The following is a 22538-nucleotide window of genomic DNA, read 5'->3' on the forward strand; positions in this document are numbered from 1 at the left end:
AATACTTTGGTGCACAAACTCAAAAATAGCTTCTGACCCATTCTGGTGAATTGTGTTACTTTCTGTTAGGCTTTTGCAGAGTGCAGTAGCTGAGGCATTGAGTAGATACAGACACTGCTGCAATGGCCAATTTTTCTACCTGTCTGTCAAAAGCGGCACGTTGGAGTTTTTTAATATGAGGAGTATCATGTCGGCATATTTGTCAGGGAGGGAAGCCTACTTCTAGGCAGCAGGGAGGAATTGAAATGCAACTGTGCTCCCCATTAGACAGGTACGTGCAGTAAACACATGGACAGTAACCTTGGGTCTTGGCAAAATTTTACTCATGATTTATGAAATTATTGGCGGCCTTTCAGTATTTAAATTAGAAAGCAAGTTCTTCACATTGCAATTGTAAAGCAGAAGCTTTCAAATCAGGTCTGAATCAGCACAACCAGCTCAGTAACCAGGCATATCTGTTCCGAGGTAGCAACAAAATAAACATTCGTGTTGAAAGGACATAAAAGGCCTGGCACAGAGAGCAGATTGCTAGGCTTTGTCTTTTTTTTTTTTTCCTTTCTTTCTCTTTTTTTTTTTTTTTTAAACAGTTGGAAAATTCAACATCATAAACCACAGGAAAATAACTCTCTTCCATAAGCCAACATTATTGTTGCGCTTAAAACATACTCTTAATTTACAACAAATGCTTTACCCTGTGTGAAACATTATTCCTATCTCCTCTGCTCTCCTTTAGCTCTTGTCCTATATAATTCTGTTACCTAAACAACGCAGATTTCAGCTTAACACATTGCTGAGATTTTTTTTTATCATTTACTGATAAAAGATATGCGGTAAAAAATATTTTGGTTATTCAGTTAGAAAGCTCCCACAAAAGGAAGCTCCCTGGTCTCCAGTCCTTTTGCTTTGCTTTCTGTGAAAAAGTTGTTGCGACAAGTAGAGCAGTCAGATCGGATGTCCAAAAATTGCATTGTTCGTTAAATGCCACTTAAAACTATAAAACATAAACCATTCTCCTTCCAAAGAAAATACCATTTGTAACGTACAGGACCAGACCTGCTCTCAGGTGCAGTAGTGCAAATCTAAATTTAGTTTCCTGTGTTTTAAAGGAGTTCCTCCACATTTAAATGCGCATAAGTGCAAGTAGATTTTTTTTTTTCCTCATTCATCCTCAGGGTGCCTTCCTAGTGATTTGGTTCAAGTTTAGACAGGCGGAGCAGAGAAAGCAAATCTCTCCACCGGCAGCATGCTACTTCATTACACTAATCCATTCAAAAGCCTACGCTAAAACCTAATTTGGACATCTTCTGGTTAATAAAGGAGAAACGACAGCAGAGTATCTTTAACCCAAAGGGCCCAGATATGCACGTAACCATCACTGGTAAATCAGTGGGGTCACACGGGATTTACTGTGGGGTCTGACGGCCATGGTCTCTGGTTCTTGGGCTTTACCTCCATGCTTCCTCCCACTGTACAACAAAAACACATAGGGACAACAGCACTTCCCAGATATTTGTTTCTGTCCCAATGGAAAACATCCCCTAAACCTGTGACAACTACAGTTTGCCTGCCCTGCTGAGATTTAGGAAAGTCACTGAAGTCTCCACATTGAACTCCCCAAACTGCTCCTGGACTAATTCAGGAATATGAGAGGTTTACCAAGAGCATCAGCAATCCTTCTGAAGTCCGGAGGTCATTTCTGGTGGCTTCAATGTGCTTCAGCTGCATGCTTCAGAAGCTGACAGCTTCTTATGCTACCCCTACTGTGGAAATTAGTGTTGCTGGTCATGATTTCTTGGTGGAACTAGTTTATTGGTTTTGTTTGCTTGTTTTTTAAACCCAGAAAACATCCCTCTGTTGAGGCTGGATCAGGAAGAGCTTGTTCTAATCGTGCTTTCATCAGGAAAATGCTTGTCACTGCCAGGGCTGATTTTCTGGAGCAAACCTCTCCCCTCGGAGAAGGCCACGGTGACAGTGATACGGTCCATCCTGAACTTCGCTTATTGGCCTTCCACTCTCCCTGCTCCTGGAAGCACTAAAACATGCCAAATTTGTCCTTATGCAGAAAGAAAGCAAACGTCAAAGCCTCCAGTCTGTGTTTTCTAGCCCACCCTGGCGATGAGAGGGCAGCTTTGTTCTCATAAATTCATTGTGGTTTGCATGAGGGAGAGATGCTGTTAGAGGGCATCAGTGGATTCCAGCGATGCATTGCTTGTCACGAGGCAATAAAGAACAGCAGGCATTTTTCATTTGTCTGTTAGCTTTTCCTTTGGCTCAAGTGTATTTTTTAGACAACAGTTATGCACCTAGTTTTACTGATAGTGTAGCGTAAAAGCGCATAAACACACAAAATTTATCACAGCATCATAAAATGAAGGTTCATTTACCCAAACATTGGCTGTCAGCCTAGTGCCAATCTTTTATAGTCCTCATAAACTCCGGGTTTTATAACTGATATGTTGACAAGCTCCTGCCTATGACAGCGAGTGTCACCACCACAAACTGCTACAGTCTGGATTATTTTGCAACACCTTCCATCAGTTGTAAACTGTACAACGTCAGCCAGTTACTCAATTAATGAGGCAGCAAATAGCTGTATAAAGACATGGAAGTGCACTTCCAACCAGACTGAGAAGATCTCAGGACCCTACGTAGAAGTGCTCGACTGGGGTGACACCTCACCTGCAGAGAACGTGAGCTGTATCTGCTCCTCGATGATCTCCAGCGCAATGAAGTCGTGCTTCTCGTTGAAACGCCCGTTGTAGAGGAGGAGAGCATTCCTTTCCCTGGTTGCGAACCTGGAACGCAGAGACCAGTAGTCAGGTCATGCTCCCAGAAATGCAAGACTTTGACTCCTTCTTTAGACAGAAAATTATAAAATTAAGTAAGAGGCAGGACAAATACTTTATTTCACAATCGACAGAGGCGGCATGATGGAAATTATGGGAATCTCTGCAAAAATCTGCTGTGGATGCTGACCCTAACAAAAGGTAAAATGATGCAGAGAGACAACTCAGAATGAGGATCTGACTCTACCCAAACAGCAGCAGTTATTACACTTTGCAGAGTTGGAAGGCCAGAAAGCATTCTGACATCAAAGGGGGAGTACTTGCTGCCTGCTTACTGTCTACATGCTGCATGCTACAAGGAGAGTCATAAACTGATCAAAAAGAACTGCTGGGGAGGCAAGGGGCAAAGAAAGATAAGAGGTATTTTAATAATGCCGTGCAGATAATCAGGGTTCCTCAATCGACAGATAAGTCACTTGGAGGGAGGAAAATAAACACTTTAATGATTCCAGCTCCAATGGGAGGCTTTTTGTTCCTATTTTTCTTGTGCTTCCAATATGGGATGTATCACACCTTTCCTGTGAAAACAGAGACAACTCCACTTTCGGAAAAGCCTGCTTTTTGGTCAGCACAGAACATTTTTTGACAATTTCTGTGTGTTCTGTGCATTTTATAATTTTGAATTGAATCCTGTTATCTCTGGGGATTTACAGACAGCTCCCATCTATTTACAAAAGCAAAAATTTATGACACTTTACATAAACACTTTCACAAAGATTAATATAGAAAGAGGGAAAGACAGGGAAACCATGGGAATTTCTTGTGTTTCCAAATGGCAGTGTAGTTTGATTTTGTATTTTGAACTTCAGGAAATACGCCTGATTTAAATTAACCCACTTTTCCCACAAATGAATCAACTGCTGAGCACAGCCAGTGAAAACTGCTTTCTGCAGACAGAAGAAATTACTCTTGTGCGTGTCAAGAAATATCGGCTAGCAAGGCTCTCATGCAGTGCAACAAAAACCACATTCAGAGATTATGAAAAAACATCGAGATCTGGTATTTGAAGTAAATTTTTTCAAGACCAAAGAACATTTTTAAACAAAAATTGATTGTCAGACATATGTATGCAGTGGATCACACAGAGCAGAGATCTGTCAGAACTAAGGGCCTGAATTTGAGCTACATGGAAATGGGAATTTTTGGTCTATAAAAATGTACTATTTTTGAAGGAGAAGAATTAATTGGTCTGGTTCAAAACATATCAGTCAAATTCTTGAAATTTCCAATAAAGTAAAAATTGCAAAGAATATCCATTATATTCAATCATAAGATTATATTACCATTTTGACTACTTTTAATCATTTTAAATACATCTATTTATTTCTAAATATGTTTAACTTAATATAAAATAATATTTAAAGCAGTAAAAGTTAAACTAAATGAATTAAGACAATTCAGCTGAAATATTTCAATAGTATCAAAACACTGATTTAGATTTCACTTTTCACAGTCAAGTCTTTCATCCAAAGCAGTAAATCCCTGTAAACCATTTCCTAAGACTGCACTTTTCAGTGGATATCTGCTTCATCAAAGCTGTTTTGATCAGATCTAACTGGAATATATATATATATGCAAAAGAAATGAGAAATGTATGAGTGGGCAGAAAGAGTTATTTTAACCAGCAATAGCAGGATCTTTACTTCTGTTTGAAAATATTTTTTTGGATATGCTTACAATTCTCTACCATCATTTTAATTTTAAAAAGGCAAAGTATTTTTCTACTTCTATACCTCTGTGTGTATTCGGTTCTATTCTTTGCCACTAGCCCAAGGCACCTTTTGCATCATGCTATTAATTTAATACTGCTGCTTTTGAACTTGCCGAGGTGTCACCAGCAGGGGAATAAAAATACTAGTTTCCTAGTAGAAGGGATCTTTTTAAACTCAGGACATAGGAAACAAAAGACAAGCTTTCCTCAAAGGATTTTGAATAAACGGTGAGAAAACGTCTCCACTGACTGTGTCTCTTGGAGTGAAGGAGGAGTAGCAACTGCTGGGAGGAGGCAGGGAAGATGTATAGTGCTGGGAGCAGAAAGACATGCCTGGTCTGTACCCGACATAACCGCACAGCACAGCAAACAGGAAAAGTGTGTGGGGTAAATGTGCATGCGTGTTTTTGCTCTTCTACCCCTTTCATTAGGAATATTGTGGCATTTATCCTGCTAGCAGCACCACTTGCTATATAAAATCTATGTGCCCCAAACAATTTTTGCACTGGAGGTCTTTGCTGCTCTGCTAAGCTTGTAAGAATTATACGGACTTCAAAGAAAGAGCAAAATATATTAGTTATGGTACTGGAGTACACAAACATCCTGCTTTTTGTCAGGAGCAGGTTGTGAGTCACGGGAGGCTGAAGGAAGCCGGACACCCTGTCATATTAAGAATGCTCCTGAATCATAAAATATGCAGTAGCAAATTCTTTGTCTAATCGAACCGCTGATTCTTGCTTATCCTCACATAATGTTTTCCACCTGCTCTGAAGGATAATAAAAGCCAGAGAAATAACAAGTGTGAAAAAAAGTGAACTGCAGGTATGAAAAGCTAAACGTGTCCCTGTCCTGGACAGCGTGGGATGAAGCCTGGGATGACCAAGGCTTTTTATAACCACTCTGAGTGGACTGTGCAGTGTTTAGCTTGGGACTAAATATGCCATCTTGGTTTAAAGATGGTGAAGAAATCCCAGTGCAAGCACTGCCACGTGAAGGCAGCTCGCTGTTTCTCGATAACCCCCACGCAGAGAATTTGAGTCACTTTAACTTGAAGCACCCTACACATCAAAGATCTCTTCCCGAAAGCCTGAAAAATGACACCATGTGGCTGCGGGGACAATCCAAGGGTAGTGCAGGTAATTTATGCTGGCAGCCAGCCTAGACCGCTCCTTTGTTTGCACTTAGTGTGGGTCTGACAAGTCCAACGGAGCCTTTTGCTTCTCAGCTTTTCCCGCTGCTTAGATCTAAACCGAACTTCTCAGGCACAATTCGTCCCTGCCTTGGCTTGCATGCAAACCATGTCTGCACATCCTGATTTAACCAAAATTTCAAGAGTCCGTAAAATTTCTGACCAGAAGTTGCCTGTCCCCTGCCAGGCGTAAAACACCAAGCAGCTGCTGGCTGCTGGCTGGGACACGTGCCTGGTTTTGCCTGTCCTGAGCACTTTCTCTAGGCAGACACACAAACATGTCTGTTGTTGCTACCGTTGTTCTACCGACCAACAAACCCCTGACGTTGCCCTTCGGGGTGAGGGCTAACACGTTTTGTGCTATTTGCTCAAAGTCAGCCGTGAGGGACAACCAAAGGTCAATCCTGAGCAGCTAAGCCATGGGAAAGCTGCAAGCCTGCACCCTCACCAGAGGAAACACCAGTGTCCATCCGGAGCTCTGACTCCACAGCGGATAAGCCCTGTGCCATGGCCTGAGCAAAGAAGTCTTCTCCAGAAAAGCTTTTTTTTCTAACCCTGGGAAGTCTGAAGGAGGGGAGGAGAGCCCTGTTGCACACAGCGTGGCTGCCACCATCACTCCCCTCACCCCAGAGCTCCTCGATTGTCCCTATGGGCAAAGTGACAGCCCCAGAAAAATCTGCCCAACGAGGATCTGTCAGGGCAGGTAGGACAGGTATGAGGCCGCTCACACCTGGCAGCCAGGATGGGACCAGAAGCAGGAGCTGGTCATGAAGGCCAGGAGGAGTGAGGTGAGGAGCTGGGACAGTCAGGGTTGTCCCAGGCATGAGGCTGGGAACCAGAAGAGAGCAAGGACCTGAGGAGCACCGGCCTGCGCTCAGCCATGGCCTGACAAGACCTCGTCCTCTCACAGGCTGGTAAACAGGGGAGGGGAAGGATGCTCCCAAATAAGCAGCATGAGTTCTCTGGGTCTGCAGCTGACCCGAGAGTCATGAGACCCAAAATGCCTCCTAGAAAAATGCCTGACATGCTCTAGAGGTGGCAAACCCACCTCCCATCCTCATACCTCTCAGGCCAAGGGCTGCTGAGATGTGGCCAGAGGTTGTGGCCTGGCACCACCCCATGGCCTGGGAAGGCCCCGGGGTCCCCTCTCCCCACACTGCACAAACCCGGGCTATGAGAGCAGGGGAGCAGAGGAAGGTCGGGAGGACACAGGCAGCCCAGCTCCCTCCCTGCGAACCAGCACAGTCCCAAAACCAAGCGGCAGGGATTGGACCCTCAGTAGGACACACTGCGATGGTGACCTCCCCTGAGCCACGGTATCAGCCACCATCCAGATACTGTCACTGCTGCTGGTCCCCCCAAACCTGTGAGGGTTGAGAGGAGCCCTCTCAGCTGTGTGCAGCACTCGGCACCTCTTCACCAAGAAAGGACCATGTGTGTCCAAATACTAACCTCCAAAGCAGAGGAGGTGAATAAACTGCTTATTTTTAGTAAAGAAGTTTTTAGTAAAGAAGTTATTAGTGAAGAAGTTTTTAGTAAACAAGTTTTTAGCAAAAGTCTGTAGCACCTCAACAGCATCCTCCACAGGACAGAATGCTTTCAAATAACAGGATTATGCCCCACTTGCAGGAGTCAGTGTCAGAAATCCCTCATGGTGACCTCTACACATAGGTAATTTGTTTGGTTACAACGTTTAATGAATGTGCCCCAAGCTGGAGCAGAGAAGCCACCAGACCCAGGCCTGTGCCAGGACCCTTCCACATGGGGACAAACAGGGAGGCCAGGGACTAACGAACAGGGAGGCCAGGGACTAACGAACAGGGAGGCCAGGGGCTAACGAACAGGGAGGCCAGGGACTTACATGAGGGAGACGGTGAAGTGGAAGCGCTGCCGCAGCCCCTTGAAGGTGATGAAGGACTGCGGGGGGAAGCTCCTGGTGGTCATCTCGCAGTAGGGCCGCTCGTATTCGCCCGGGGGGCACTCGCACTTGAACCCCCCGATCAGCAGGTTGACGCAGGTTCCTCCGTTCTTACACACCCCTGGGGCACAGCGGCCGGAGCGGGCGTTCACCTCGCAGTACTCCCCTGGAAGGGCAGAAGGAGACATCAGGGAAGGCAACATCTCATCCAAGCTACAGGAGACACGGGGACCCCAAGCAGCGAGATGTGGGAGACACTGGGACCCTAGTGCTTCTGCTACAACTTCAGCTGCTTTCCAACGTCTGCACCCAACTCCATCTGCAATCGAGGCACAAATCCACAGCTGCAGGGGACTAAGGATGCTGCATTGTCTTTCAAGTCTGAATTCTTGAGGTGGTTGAGAGTATAATCCTCTTTCAAATATTTGACAGTGTTGGCCCTAGTTTTCAGATTCCTTGGCCACTTTCACAGCTGGTGATAAATATAAAGCTGGTGATAGATAGATCTGTATGGGAGAACATAGCACTACAATTTAAAAACGTGCACACTCCCTGTCAACCGAAATATGTGTAAATTGTTCCAGCATTTCACTGCGGGTAGGAAATTGTGTAAACAGATAAGTGTTTGCACTTCAGCTCGGCTGGAATTCGGCTTTGCTGCCCGTGTCAGCGGCAGGGCGCGGCAGAGCCTGTGACAACGCTTGCAAAGCATTTATAAGAAAGAATGAGCAGGATGCCGATGACATATGTATTGCTTCCATATTTCCAGTGCATCCTGCAGGTGACAGTGATTTTCTGAATGGTTCAGAGACGGGCACAGTAATTTATGCAGAAGTTAAGGATTACTTGTACCACTTGCTGAAGCTGTTTTCCCCCAAATGTTTCATCTTGACTCTGTTCAGAAGTCTGTATTAAGAAGAACACATCCTAATGAACACTGAAAAATCAGGTATCTTGCTTTGTATGTATATAATCTTTTCTGTTTTTTCCCTAAATCTGAATGTGGATCATAGTTTTAAAAAAAAAAAAAAACAACAACAAGTAGCAATACACTGTAATGTACAGAGGACAGCCACTTTGAAAAATCTGCTGTGGTTGGGACATCACTTAATCATTGTACAGAAACGTGGCCCTCTGTGTGAGTTAATTAGTTAACATTTACGTTTTGGCATGTGTCTTCTTAAGGTAACTGTGTGACGCTCTATTGGGTGTTCAGATCCTGCCTGTAAAACTGAACAGAAATTGAAGATGGCTTATAGCGTTGAATTTTACTCAGTAAGTACAGTCTGACAACTAAACGCTACAGAGCAACAGTACACAAGACAGCCAGCTGAAGGAACACATTCCCATCAGTTTGATGTTTGCATGATGACTCGCTATAAGATTATATAATTACATTAATTCAAACACAGTTAAAATCGTGCAAACACATTCCTGGAGGAAAGCAAAAGCATCAGGAACTGCGGGCAGCGACTCACAAACGAAGGCAAATTAAAACAGAAAGTTGTGCCGCAGCAGCTGCTCCCCCAGGTTCCCACGCCAGCACCAGCCGCGGTGGAGCCGGGTGGGAGCTGCTCCGGGAGCACTGCCCTGATCCAGACCCGGGGCTGCACCTCTTTTTGGTGGCAGGCTGTCAGCTGCAGCGGTTTGCAACTGTTTTGCACGGTTTGGTAGCAGCCCTGGGACAAGGCGAGGGGACAGCACTGCTGCATTTCTCCTTGCACATCAGCATCACGCGCCTTTCACGCCGGTACGACGTACACTGGTGAAATGCCTGAGCAAGTTCAACAGTGCTGTAATCATTTCCCGAGGGAAATGTATGCCATCCGGGTAGGTTCAGGTCCGGTGGCCCGCAGAGGACCGACCTCTGCTCCCTGTCCCTGCTCCCATGACCAACGGAGTCACCAGACACCGCCTCCGGATGAGCGTGTTTGCAGGCATCTCCTTGCAAACAGTATATGGGGCTTTCCAGTTTATTTTAAAAGGACATAATACAAGGCACAAGGGACCGAAACAAATATCGCTATAATAATAATTCTCACAGTTAACAAATTAAAAAATAAATCTTTCCCACCATCCTAGAGGGTGTGCAAGCCCAAACTTCTGAAGTAATAAACTGTATAGCCGAGGGTTCAACTTCAAGCCTGTGCTTAGAGCTTTTCTGATTCACGACTGATGTTCTCATATTCTCTTTTTAACATTAAGATGAAATGCTGTGAAAACCACTTGATAAATATCTCCCCGTTTCCATTTATTAACTGTGAGTATCAGGTTAGGCAAGATTATGTGAAGACACCTTCCTTAAAACTTTAATGAGGAACTCAGCAAGATTAAAATGCTCTACAATGTGTTTCTTCTGAAAGAATCTGTTTATATCATCCAAGACAGAAAATGCCCTCAGTGCACTGTATATGCCAAAAATGCTCACACAGGCATCACATGCACGATGAGGACATTACAGAAAGTGCTTTTTGATGATGTGTGGCATTAGCAGAGTCAATCTCCCCTTAACCCAAGAACTGCACAAATCTTGCATACCAAAACTCTACAAAAATTGGAAAAACAGAATTTCTACATAAAGGCAAAATACAAGTTTGTCCCTTTAAAAAAAAAAATTACTAGGATATTCTATGAACTAACTCTCCAGCTCAGAGTGGAATCTAATCTTCAAGGCTTTCTGAAAACAGAATGATATATTTGGCAACAGCAAATAATGGGCAGACCTGAACACACAGGGAGAAAAAGACAAGACCCAAGCAAAAAGGAGGAATTCCTCTCACTGCAGCATGCTCTGGAAATGCCATGGCAATACAGAGGGGTAATATAAAAGCCTAAGCTGGAAGTCACTAGAGGTTCTGTATTAACTCTGTGATGTAACAAGAACCAATCGGCCGTTTGTCTGGGTACCTACACAGGCACAAAACTATTTAAGAGAAAAGAAAGCTCATAGAAAAGATCTATTTAATTATGTTTATTATTGCTTTTTATTATGATGCTTAAAGAAGCAGTTAAAAAAATAGCAGTTCAACTTTAAATATGATCCTTTGTCCTATATTCATTCAGCTGTAGCATCATTGATGTCCCAGTTCCTAAAATTATTCTGAATTCTCATTAGTCTGTAATGTAAATGAGAACTGAATTTGAGGCGCATTCTTTGATGCTGAATTTTCATATTTTGTGTATATTTACCGGAATATACTGAAACAGCATTTTTGCAATCTCTGCAGAAACTCCAAGGCTCCCTATGTTTTAAGGTGCAAAGGTCTACCAGGAAACTTGACAAATCCTTATTTACCATTTCTCCAAAAGTACAAGCAGTGCCTGGGCTTATTTAGAAACACGGCCTTGGTGGCTTTATTAAGTAGCCACCTGAGCAAGCATTTATTTGAAGCACTGCTTTGATCAGGAGCACCCAATCCATTCTGGCAACACAAGGCCCCTTCGTGCAGCTCTGCAGCTTGTCACTCCCAAGGGCGGCCACCTCACCCCAGCCACATCTTCATCCCACAGCACTGTCCTGCGGGAGTGCTGAGGCCTGAAAAACACACAAAAATGAAGCGAAGCCTGCATGTACTCGAAGGAAGAGCTGGTTGCTGGCTGACGTGCAGAAGCCAAGGTCGGAAGCCCCTCAGGGAAGAGCTCACGAAGGAGCCGGAACGGAAGGGATCTCCATCAGGCACAATACCGGCATTCAGGATGAAGAATGAGGAGCCTGTGCGCCCGCTCCAGCTGAAGGTCAGAGGGCTGAGCCCGCAGAGGAATCTCTGCGTGGTTGGAGGTGATGTCTCGCAGTCCGGTGGGAAAAGATAGTACAGAGAGGAGGGCGAGCTGCTGCAGGGGGCTGCAGGGGCTCAGGTGAGAAGAGCACAGCCCAGATGGCCACCGCAGGCAGCCTGGGGATGGTTTGTGAAGCTGGAGATGTCGGCGTGGCTCACCCTGCCACCCAGGCTGCCCTCCACTCCTCACCATGCTTCCTTTGTTAATATAATTTCATTTTTTTCACATTGGCCAACTTTTTGGAAATCGCCTAAAAAACTACTTATACATCACAACTCGGTGAAATCCACGCAGGAAACATCAAGCTTAGTCCCTCCAGCTGCTAAATCCAGAGCATGTGCTGTCAGATAACACGGGCTGTGTCTGCCTCTTATCTGCTGGGCAGATTCTTGGGCTGTGAAAAACTGCCGGACCAAGCCCACACGTGGTTTGCTGTTACAGGATAGCGGCTGATCTTATATTCTGTCCATTAATATTGATGACTCTTAAAGATACACGTCCTGTGGCTTTTACATGGCCCTTTATGTCATGTTCCCCAGTTTTAAAGCCCTTGAGATTACGATAGCTGCGCTTTTGACACTGCTTCCTACTCTAAATCGTACCATCTTTCATATGCCTCTCCTTCAGTTTTAGGATTAACTTTACAAAGATGTTAATATAACGTTATAATATAATGTTACAATAATTTCTTATAGGAATTTCATGTAAGTGGGGGCACCATGGTATCAGGCATAATACAACAAGAACAGGCAAAGAAAAGATTGGCTAGAAAACGGCTTTATTTCGTCCCCCTCTGACACATAGTCCAAATAAAGTAATGGAATAGTTTGATGAATGAGCAATAAATGATGATAAACAAGTGAAAAGAAATAAAAGTAAGCTATTTAAAAAATGAAAACATAATCTTATAAATGCGAATACGTTGTGAACTGAACATTATGCACACCAACAGCACACCTGCATGCATCGGAGCCGTCTTTCCGGAAACCCGCCTGTGGTTTTGTTGGTGAGTTGCCTGATGACCTTACAATGACAGACAATGCATAATGTTGGGAAACTTGCTGGGAACAACGTGATGGCATTGGAATAAATACAGAGTTATTCTACTCTTCAGTTTACTACAATATCCCCGTTTAAGGACTAGTCCTCAAAACTTTGTACAATTCTCTGATGGTTTACAACTGGCATACTACATTAAATATATATATTTATACACAGACCTGCACCGATGTTCTTGTTTCTTTTTCTTTTGCAGGTTCCCCAGACACGTATTAATTTTTCACTCAGTGTCTGTAATTGTTTGACTTGAATTGATTCTTCTCTCCTTTCCTCCCTCCTGCCATTTGCTCTAGATACATACTAATCTCGTTCTCCACACTTGTAGTTGCTTCATCAGAATGGAAAGCACTTTGAGAAGCTGACTTAAGCAGCCAGCCTAAAATGACATACTTTAAAGTGGAAAGGAGAAACCACAAGAAATAGGGCAACTGAATTCTTCAAGAAATCCCCGTTGACCCATCGCCCTAATAAAGAAACAACCAAAGTTAAAAGATTATTTGGTATCTTGCACATTAGGAGAAAATCAGTCCTCCTCTTCCTCTAAGTAACTAAAACACTACTGTCCTATTCCCCAAATATCTGTTTGATATCTGATTTTAAAATCTCCTTTGCAGTGGATGCAGTGGATGGCAGAGATGCAAGGTGATGGGGACTCGGAGGAGGGAGGGATGTGGTGGAGTGGCTGAAGCCAGGTCCATGGCCTGCCCTGTCACCTGTTAAAACAAGACATGTTTTCCTCCCAGTACTTCTCCTTTTTGTCCCACTCTGCAGGACTCCCACTTATAGACCCGTTGTCTATACAAATTAGTACAGAACCAGCATGGAAATCTGTACTGGGATGAGATAAACAGGGTGGGATTCAACACCCCCACTCTGGGGACAGTTTCACCGCTGTTTAGGCTGAGAGGAGTTACCATAGTCCTCTTTCCCCAACACATTGCACTTTCCTGCTCCTCCTTTGTACTCATGTAATCCCGAAGTAGGCTGATTTGCAGAGCTAATATGGCAAAACCCCACTGAGACTGACTTTTCTAATGTAGGGCTAGTGATCTTCTGCTTAGGCCCCTCCTAGGATCGATGGGATGAATAGCACAGCGGGCACAAGGGAAGGAAGCAGGAACATGCACCCAGTAATAAGAACGAAGGAATGGTCTTAGAAAGGTTTAACTGTTATGGAAATACTGTTTTAAGTTATTTTATACAGCTCATGAGTGGGTGTAGTGGCTTACATTTGACTTGGGTGAACTGGATCAACACCTACAGCAGACACCCACCTCCCTTCACAGACTGTGCAAGCACGTACTGCAGGAAAATTGACTCCTGACACGCCTCCAATGTAGGCACAAGTCAAGTAATGAAAATAAATAGGGGAAATATGCCCATAAAGAGAAATTAATGGCTTTGGTGACTCTGTGGGGCATGAGTCTATTCCCAGAATCAAACGGGAGAAATCAGCCTTACTTGCCAGCGCAGTCCATTTGCAAATGAAACATTACACAAACAAACAAACCCAGAAAAATACTCTGTTGGTTTTATGGGAGAAGTCAGAGAGCAGTTACCCAAAGTTACCAAGCCACTCTGAATGAGGTAGAAGTTGGATCAAACAGAAATTGGAAGCCACCTGTGCATTGGTGACCGTGATTCATTAGGGGATGGCTACATTCACAAACCACTTTACACAAACAACATAGAAGTGCCATTTGAAGAGCAGAGGCAAATTTGGGCTCCCTTAAAAATCAGTGGCCAAAGCCCTGCTGCCACTTCAATGCCAGAAGCGCTCATTAGACTTAACACTGACATTGGTGTTTGTTGCTTTGGGAGGTTCCTCCATTAGCCGGCTACTAAATGTTCAAATTAGAAAACACGCTTTGGTGTTTCCTTTTACATGTTAATTTAGGTTTTCGGATTTGGAATCGACCTAGGAAAATTAAAGTCAGTCCCAACCTTCTTACAGGGAGAAACGTCAGCTTGATGTCCAGGAGTCTCCCTCCTCCCGCTTGCTTTCTGCTCCCTTTGCTGCCTTCTGCACTATAAAGGCAGATCACAAAAAACAGGGTAAAGTACAACAATACATGCCCAAACCTACACAACCACACTCCACCTATAGATGAGCGCCTGTGCGTGCACACAAACACACTGTTTAGGACTAAATCCCACTGAGTCATGACAGCTGGCCTTTGTAATTTAAGATGCTAACTCTTCCAGATTTAACAAGATGTATTTGCAAGAGAGTAACCTGAATTTAAAACACTAAAATAACAATAAAAACATTCCTCTCGCAACCTATATATTTATAGCTTGCCAAGTAACAATCTGAGGTGATAGACATGATCCTATAATGATTCTCAGAAAATCACTGTTTTATCTCCGGATATGGTTTAATTTCTCTTGCGGGCACAAGCCCTAGGCTCTGAGCTGGTGGGAAGAGATGGTGCAGAGCTAGCAGTGCTCTCCCAGCTGTACATCGTTGCTCTCCTCCACCACCACCCTGCTCCCCGTTCTGGGCCTTTTTCCATGAAGCTCCCCCCCCAGCATTCCTGACAAGTCACAAATCAGATTTCCAAATATCATAGGACTGGGTTAAAGGTCATGTGATCTTTAATCATGAGATGCTCAAAAATAATGAGCACGGGATGTTTTTTTTTTTTTTATTTACTTTTATCTGCCCCTGAAACTACGGATGGCATCTGCTGGCCCCAAGGCATGTGAGGGCTCTTGGTGGTCAATTCCAGCCTGAAACACACATCAGAAAATGGCTGCTCCAAGGTTTCTCACGATTCTCGCTCCCAACCCAAGGGGAAGCTGCTACTCGCCCCTTCCCACTTCTTCCCATGGGGGTCCTTGAAGTTGGCCACTGCACCCTGGCTGCCCCATGGCCCTGAGATCTCCTGGGAGATCCCACAACAGGAAACTCTTGTGGTCAAGTGGGCAAGGGAAAGGCCAGAACCCCATCCCACCTGCTGATCCTTCAGGGAGGACCCTTCCCCTACAGTGCTAAAGTAGCACCACACTATATTTTACAAAAACAAGAGCACGGGAAGCTCAGGTCCCTTCCTCTTGAGCTTTTTCAGGCCATGCACTGCACATGGTGACACGGTGCTGAGCTTCTCGCCAGTCCAAAACCAGGCCAATGCCCCTGTGCAAAGCACCAAGCACTACGTAAATATGTGCCCCTTTTCCTCACCTCTTCCCCTCCCCGATGGTAAAACAAGGCAAAATAGAAGACACCCTGCAGGGATGGATGGATGGATGGATGGATGGATGGATGGATGGATGGATGGATGGATGGATGGATGATGGATGGATGGATGGTTGGTTTGGGATTTGGGGCTTTGCATTTCAATGAGAAGGAATAATTGAAAAAAATAGGAACAATGCTAAGGAGGATTAGTGATATTTGGGGCATGTCTGTTGGAGAAATTAATTAATCTGTTGATTGCAGAAATGATGAGCATGTTTTCAAGATGATACATGCTCTATTTGAATGGTCACTGGACCTTGTACCTCCCATGTGACTTCCACCAGTGCTGACAGGAACAGAGCACAGGCAAAAGTCATAACTGAGTCTTGGGATTTTACAGCTCAGGCATTAGCATCAGTACTCCGCAAAAAGCCCCTCTGGGTTGTTGAAAACTCTTCAGGCCACGTCTATCACCCAGGACTATGTACAACACAAAATTACACAGGAGAAAAAGGAAGCACACAGAAATTTCCAGTTCTTGTTGAGTTCTGTGGCAGGTATATGTTGTTATACAACTTATCATAATGCAAATTGCACTGATTTGGGGTAAGATACGGTGATGAAGCACTGCCTTTCAAAGGCCTAGGCTTTATCTCTGGATATATTTAGTAAGGGAAAAATTTGACTGTAGATGTTCAGGATAAAACCCTAATTAGCTTATGTCATTGTGTCTGCAATTTGCATCATCTCTTACCCGGAATAAACCTCGTGGAACAGACCTTCCTAAAAATCCTGCTTTCCTGCCATTCTGTTAAAACCAATGGGAAACCCGGAGGTGTAAGAACAAGACACTCCTCCACACAGCACAGGTAACTCATTTACAGAGGAATATTCCTCCCTCCGTTTATTTTTAAGAGAAACACTCTTCCTCTATCTTTACTACATATACACCCGATGTCATTTTTTTCTCTCTGCTCTCTATGCCACGTGAGTTGTCTTAAACTGAGCAAGGGCACGTAGAGGGGTCCCAAGGCTGGAGCAGCCCCCGCAGCTCACAGGACACGCTCCCTTAGGGACAGGTTTTGCAGCCTGGTCCTTATTTGCATCCATGTGCACCTGCATGCTCTGCAGCATGGGAACCAGCTGCCGTACCTGGTTCTCACATCCTTCCACAGGCAGCCGGTGTAAGAAAGAAAAAGGTCACTCGTGACCTCAGCATGCATTTGCTCAGATGACAAAAAAAGATTATTTTTGCAAAGTAGCAACTTTTACTGGGCACTGAATGCCACACGGGCACCGAGTGCCACCATGGGCACCGTAACTGCCCCAGGATGCTGTTTCACAGGCCACTTCAGACCCACACAGCCCTTTTCAAAATATATTAAGCTATTTACCTGACTGAGGAACGAAAGCGAGGCACGGTGGCTGCGCTGTGTGTGTGCAGTAATGACTTTTATCAGCAGGAACTGGGAGTCGGAAAACTAGACATGCTTTCAGGCACAACCCAACTTCCTGCCCACTTTCAGCCTGTTTTTTCCCTAAAGTGCTTTCCACGGAGGAGGACACCAAAGGCCTGCAACTCCCAATTCCCAAATTGTAGGAAAACAGCTCTACAAACCTGCATTAAAGGGAGATTAGTGAGAGTTTGCATTTCGTGTTTTCCACAAGCCTGAAATATTCACAGAAAAATCTCCCTCTCACGTCTTCTGTGTAATCCAACACTATGGTAAAAACGATGGCATCGGGGAAACAAGCAGACCTCAGACAAACTCATGCCCCTTAACGTCCTAGGTGGTCACAAAGCTTTGGTGGAATGAAGCATAATGGCCAATTAGTGAGAACACTCGAGGAGAAGCCATAAAATATTAATAAAGCAGCTGAAAAACATGCTTAAAGTAAATCTATTATTGTAATTACATCTTGGGAGGCTGGCATTTCAGAGCTTTGTATTTTCATTTTATAGGAGAAGTGTTAGGTTAAAAGAAAGTTATGCTGGGAAGCACAATACAACTGTCATTATTGCAGACCACGAGTTCAGAGGTTTTCCTTCATGGGGTATTTAGAACTAGCAAAAGCAAGCTGATGCTCATCAAATTCCCGTTGTTATACATTTAAGGGAAATTTTGAAGGAAAAAAAAAAAAAAAGCTCCTTTACTTGCCAAATGCAAAAGATTAGGGTTAAAAAATAATCTCATAATCTTATGTTTTGATAATCCAAAAAATACCTCTGACATGGGTCGGTGAAAATAAACTGAAAACAAAAAGCAGCTTAATCAGGGAAGCCGACGTTTTCTTACTGACTCTTGTAAAAAACATTGCAAAGTCACACATCCTGCACTGAAAATCTTGAAATCGGTGTCTTTTTTAAAGCAGTAACTTTTTAAAAATTTTTAAACAGACTAATTGATAACCAATGCAGCCAGCTTCCACAGACTGTAACCCCTCCTAAAACAGTTAATAGATTAAAATTCAGCCTTTTTGTACAATAGTTTCACTTTGAAATCACTTTAAATGATTACCTAGTCTTGATGGAGTTAATATAGTTTACTGTGTCATCTAGATTGTGTTTAATTATTAATAAAAGACACTACTCTTCGTAATAACATTTCTTAAAATGAGCACATCGGTGTGCTGACCCCTTGCAGGTCGGTTGCCCTAGCTCCTCAAAGTATGGGTTTTAATTATTATATTGAAAACGTCTCTTACACGGTTAGCTAAAGAGAATTTGAGAGCCCAAAGTAACGTATCTTTACCTCGATTTTTAGAATCAAACGGAAAATTCAGGCTGACGACTGCCCTGAAAGCTGGGCTGACCAGGGCACGGCACAGTGCCGGGTCCCCACCGGGAGCAGGGGCTGCGGTGCAGGCAGCGAACCGTGATGCTCTAAACAAAAGAGCATTTGCAACAACAATGAGGCTGCGGTTCCCACCACGCTCTGCACAACTGTATTGCGGAGTCGCAATTATCTTGATGTTCAAGGCCAAGTGCCTCAGCCTGGTGCCCAACTGTCGAAACTTTCAGTCATCGTAGCACAAAGGACTGACACACAAGGAGCTGCACTTCTTTTCCTCCCTAACAGGACATCACCCCGAGACCCTCCTCTCTGCACCCAACCATCCTTCCTGCTGGCTCTGCGATCGCTTTCCTGTTGTTTAGCTACTGATGAAAAGAGAAATGGCTAACCCCGGAATTACAAACTTTTGTCACAATTTGGTCTTACTCTCTTTTGTTCAGTTCTCTTTCCCAGTTTTGTAATCACGGCCAGGAGAAAAGGAGGCCCCTTACCTTGTTCCTTGGAAGTTACATTTCTTTATATATATATATTGTTTTGGAAGATCTAAAATATTTAATTCCAGCCTTCCTGGAACTCTATTTTTTAGCCTTCATCTCTGCTATGAGAATTGTGAGGGGGTTTCCAGAACATGAAGTATATTGGAAAAAAACACTATCTCATGACGATTTTATCTTCCCCACAACTAACTGAAAGGCAAGTGCCGTTTTTGCTGGTGGTGGGTTTTGTTTCTTCCCCCTTTTTTTCCTCTTCTCTTCTTTTTTCCTATTTGGTTTATTTTCGGTGAGCAACAACCCATCGAGACACCTAGCAGTGGTAATAAAACACTTAAAGGGTAGTCTAATGCATGGGCTATTCTGACACTTAGCAAGTGGGTGTTTTGATGTATTAGAACGCATTTGTGTGGCTTGCATGCATTTTAAAATTTCATCCAGCTAGCCTGTCTGACACACACACAGAAAAAATAAAACGATGAGAAAAAACCCCGAGTCATACGGTACACATGGCTCAACTTGGCTAAATTAATAAAAGCACAATCGTAAGCTATGGTCACGGAGAAATTTGCAGCAGTTTAATAAAATGCCACTTAAAATATTTTAATTAAAATTCACTTAGCATGTGTAGTTTCTCTCAGATCAATGTTCTTCAATGGAAATACACATTCACAATGAAGGTAGTCTATGTGGGAACTTAGCCACGTCACTAAGGAGGGTTTTACATGTACCTGTAAAATTATAATATCAAATAGCTCCACTTTGTGTAATTACTTTCCACCTTCCCCTTTTTTTAGTTACACCAATGAAGATAAGCAAATGCATTACAACAAAGGTTTTCAAAAAGCCTGGGAGAATTGTGACTCCCATTTAGGTGTGGTAGCAGAAATCCCATTAATATAAAATCAGGAGTACAAGTCAAAAGCAAGTAAGAGCCCCAGAAAATGCTGAAAATTCATGGAACAAGATCTTTCAAAAAGACAAATACCTACAGCAGGTTCAATACATTAAAAGAGAGTTCTCATGTAAGCTAGAACAAAGAAAATCCTAAATTTTTAGAGAATCCCAATTTGTTATTAACTGGAATGGCAATAGGTATCAGAGGTGCTCAACCTGTATTTCTCTTCTATTGAAAAAAAAATGATAGGGTCATGTTCATAGGACATTTTCTTGCTGAGAGCAGGGAAGGAGAGGAGGCCAGATGCCAAAGCCAAGCAGGCGGCAATGCCAGGTCAGCAGCCTGCCTACTCACGTAACCGTGAGCACGCCAGTAAGAACCTACCCTCTCCCCAAATTACAATATAACATACGTCAACGGTATTAATAACAGGCAGGTGTAAAGATGTAATCGTAAGCATGGAATCCTCCAACAAGTGATTTCCCACGTCCTTCGGACACTGATTTTTAGCTATATGCTACTTGAAATTGTCAACAACTGGAAAGAAAGCCTAAGATCATCAATGATAAATTCTGTAGGTGACTGATGATGGGAGCAGGTAAATGAAGGGAAGACCAGGGCAGCTCCCCAACCATTTTAAGGAAAAGTAGAACAATGCAAGAGAAAACCCAGGTGATGAGCTGTAATCACTAGGCAGGATTTTCTAGACCCTAGAAACTTTAGACCCTGTCATTTTTCTAGACCCTAGAGATTTTTGACCCTAAAATTCATAATTGTTTTGGAGACATATGACTAAGGTAGCTTCTGAAGGCAGAGCTAAGTGATTGTATCGGTGAGGGACCTGTTGCTTTCTTTTACAAAGCACCCTTCATGCACCCACTACAAAAAGGCCTGCTAAAGGCAGGAGCCTCGTCAGACAGCCGCTGTAAAACTAATTGAAAAGAACAAACAAAGCAGTAAGTCCGTAGCTACGTTTCCAGATGACAGCCAAGGGCTTTGATCAGCGCAAGAATTTCCATGGGGGAGGAGGAGAAGACACGAGGCTCCAGAAGAGGCACCCAAACCGCCGGCAAATGCAGGACTTCAGCTGACCCAAAACCCATCCACGTGCAGCAGAAGGGCAGGGGCAAGGGAGGGTTGCTGCACGGCTGGGAAGGCTTTCAGGCTTCAAACAGTAGCTAGTTGATACACATCGGGATGAGGGTAATGTGATAAAACTCTTTTCCGGGCTTTCGGAGAAGGCATAGCAGATTGATGTTAGGGCTGCAGGCCATTTACACAGTTTGAGAAGTGTCAACAAATACACCACAGTAATCCAATTAGAGCAGGCTTTCTGCATCCTGACAAGTGAGCATAGGCTGAAGATTAGTTGAAGGAAACATCCGTCGGGGAAAAATCCAGCTACAGGAGAGGGGGACCTCTTCAGTGACTCCTGTGATAATCTGATACAAACTCCAGGCTCCAGATGTTCATCTCCTTTGATTCAGCAGCACTGACAGAAATACAGTCGACAGGAGCGTGGCAACATTTAGAAATTTAATAAACTTCAGCTTTTGACTCTATTCTATAAAAAATGTAACTTTACTCTGTATTAATTATTTCAGCTGTCTTATGGGGCAGTAGTTACACAGTTGTGCTACCAGCTTCAGGTCCAGCTGAGCACCACGAGGCTCCAGCCCAGCCACGAGGCTGTCGTGTGCTGGCCCCATCCCTGCACGCCCTAACAGTGAGCAGCACTGCAAAAACAGGCAAGGACACATCTCAACATGCAGGGGCGCAAAAAATCTCTGCAGGTGTGTTAGAGTGTGTCAGGAAAGAAATCCCTTTCACAGGGCTCTTCTCCAGCTTTCCAGCCACCAGCAGCCCAGACATGGCTCACAGGAGCTGCCTCTGCTGCTCTGGATTTTGCCACCGATGGCTTTTATGTGACCTAGAAGATGCTGCGCCTTGGTTGCCATCCCTTTGAGTAGGGGGACAGCACCACTCTTTCTCAAAGGGGTGTCTCAGAGGCTTCATCTGTTCAGAGTAACTTTTGCAGAGTCCAAAGCAATCCTTAGATGAACAGTGCTTTGTATGGGTACAGCTTGTAATGAACTGAAGTCACAGTTCCTTGACCACACATATACCCAAAGGCAAGAAGTTTGCCTGCTGATACCTCTTCATCTGAATATCCCAAACCAGTACTTATTTTCAGGAATCCATGATGTAAAATGGACATCACAGGAAAAAGAGAGAGAAGAAAGTAACTTTCACAATCGACTGCTGTGCTTTTCAAATGCAGCATGCACTGTGTAATACTCAATGGAAGACTTATTATCCGTGGCTAATTGCAAAGAATAGGTTGTATAAGTTCCTTATATGTTTAGATATTAAGTCAGCTCATGAGACGACATCTGTGGTTCATTGCTCTGTGGCATGGGTAAATGCAATGGTCATATGGGGAAACTTCAAAGCACTGCGAGCCAGATTTATGAGACGCTACGTCTCCCAGTACATAGCTGAATGGTAAAGATCATAAAAAGAGGAAAAGATAGGCTTTTCCAGCTTTTGCACCAGTCCTGCGCTGAAAAATGTTTGGAGGAGCTCTGCCTCTGTACTGCTCACAGAGCCCTCACCAGCTGGCAAGAGCTGTGAGCTCCCGGGGCTTGGAGAGGTGCCGGTCTGTGCCTGGCT

At 43.9% G+C, this 22538-nt stretch overlaps 1 protein-coding gene across 5 annotated transcripts in view; it reads right to left on the bottom strand.

Annotated features, from left to right (window-relative positions):
* Nucleotides 1-22538, bottom strand: part of CELSR1 (cadherin EGF LAG seven-pass G-type receptor 1) — a 166589-nt gene that overhangs the window by 69477 nt on the left and 74574 nt on the right. For all 5 annotated transcript variants that reach the window (XM_080602472.1, XM_080602471.1, XM_080602474.1 and 2 more), the window contains exons 3-4: nt 7608-7830; nt 2680-2795 (exon numbers count right to left, since the gene is read on the bottom strand). In XM_080602472.1, coding sequence (XP_080458598.1) covers nt 2680-2795; nt 7608-7830 — 339 coding nt within the window. The remainder of the gene's footprint in view (nt 1-2679; nt 2796-7607; nt 7831-22538) is intronic.

Source organism: Anser brachyrhynchus, assembly GCF_964034855.1.
Source record: "Anser brachyrhynchus genome assembly, chromosome: 1".
In the NCBI taxonomy this organism is placed as follows: Eukaryota; Metazoa; Chordata; class Aves; order Anseriformes; family Anatidae; genus Anser; species Anser brachyrhynchus.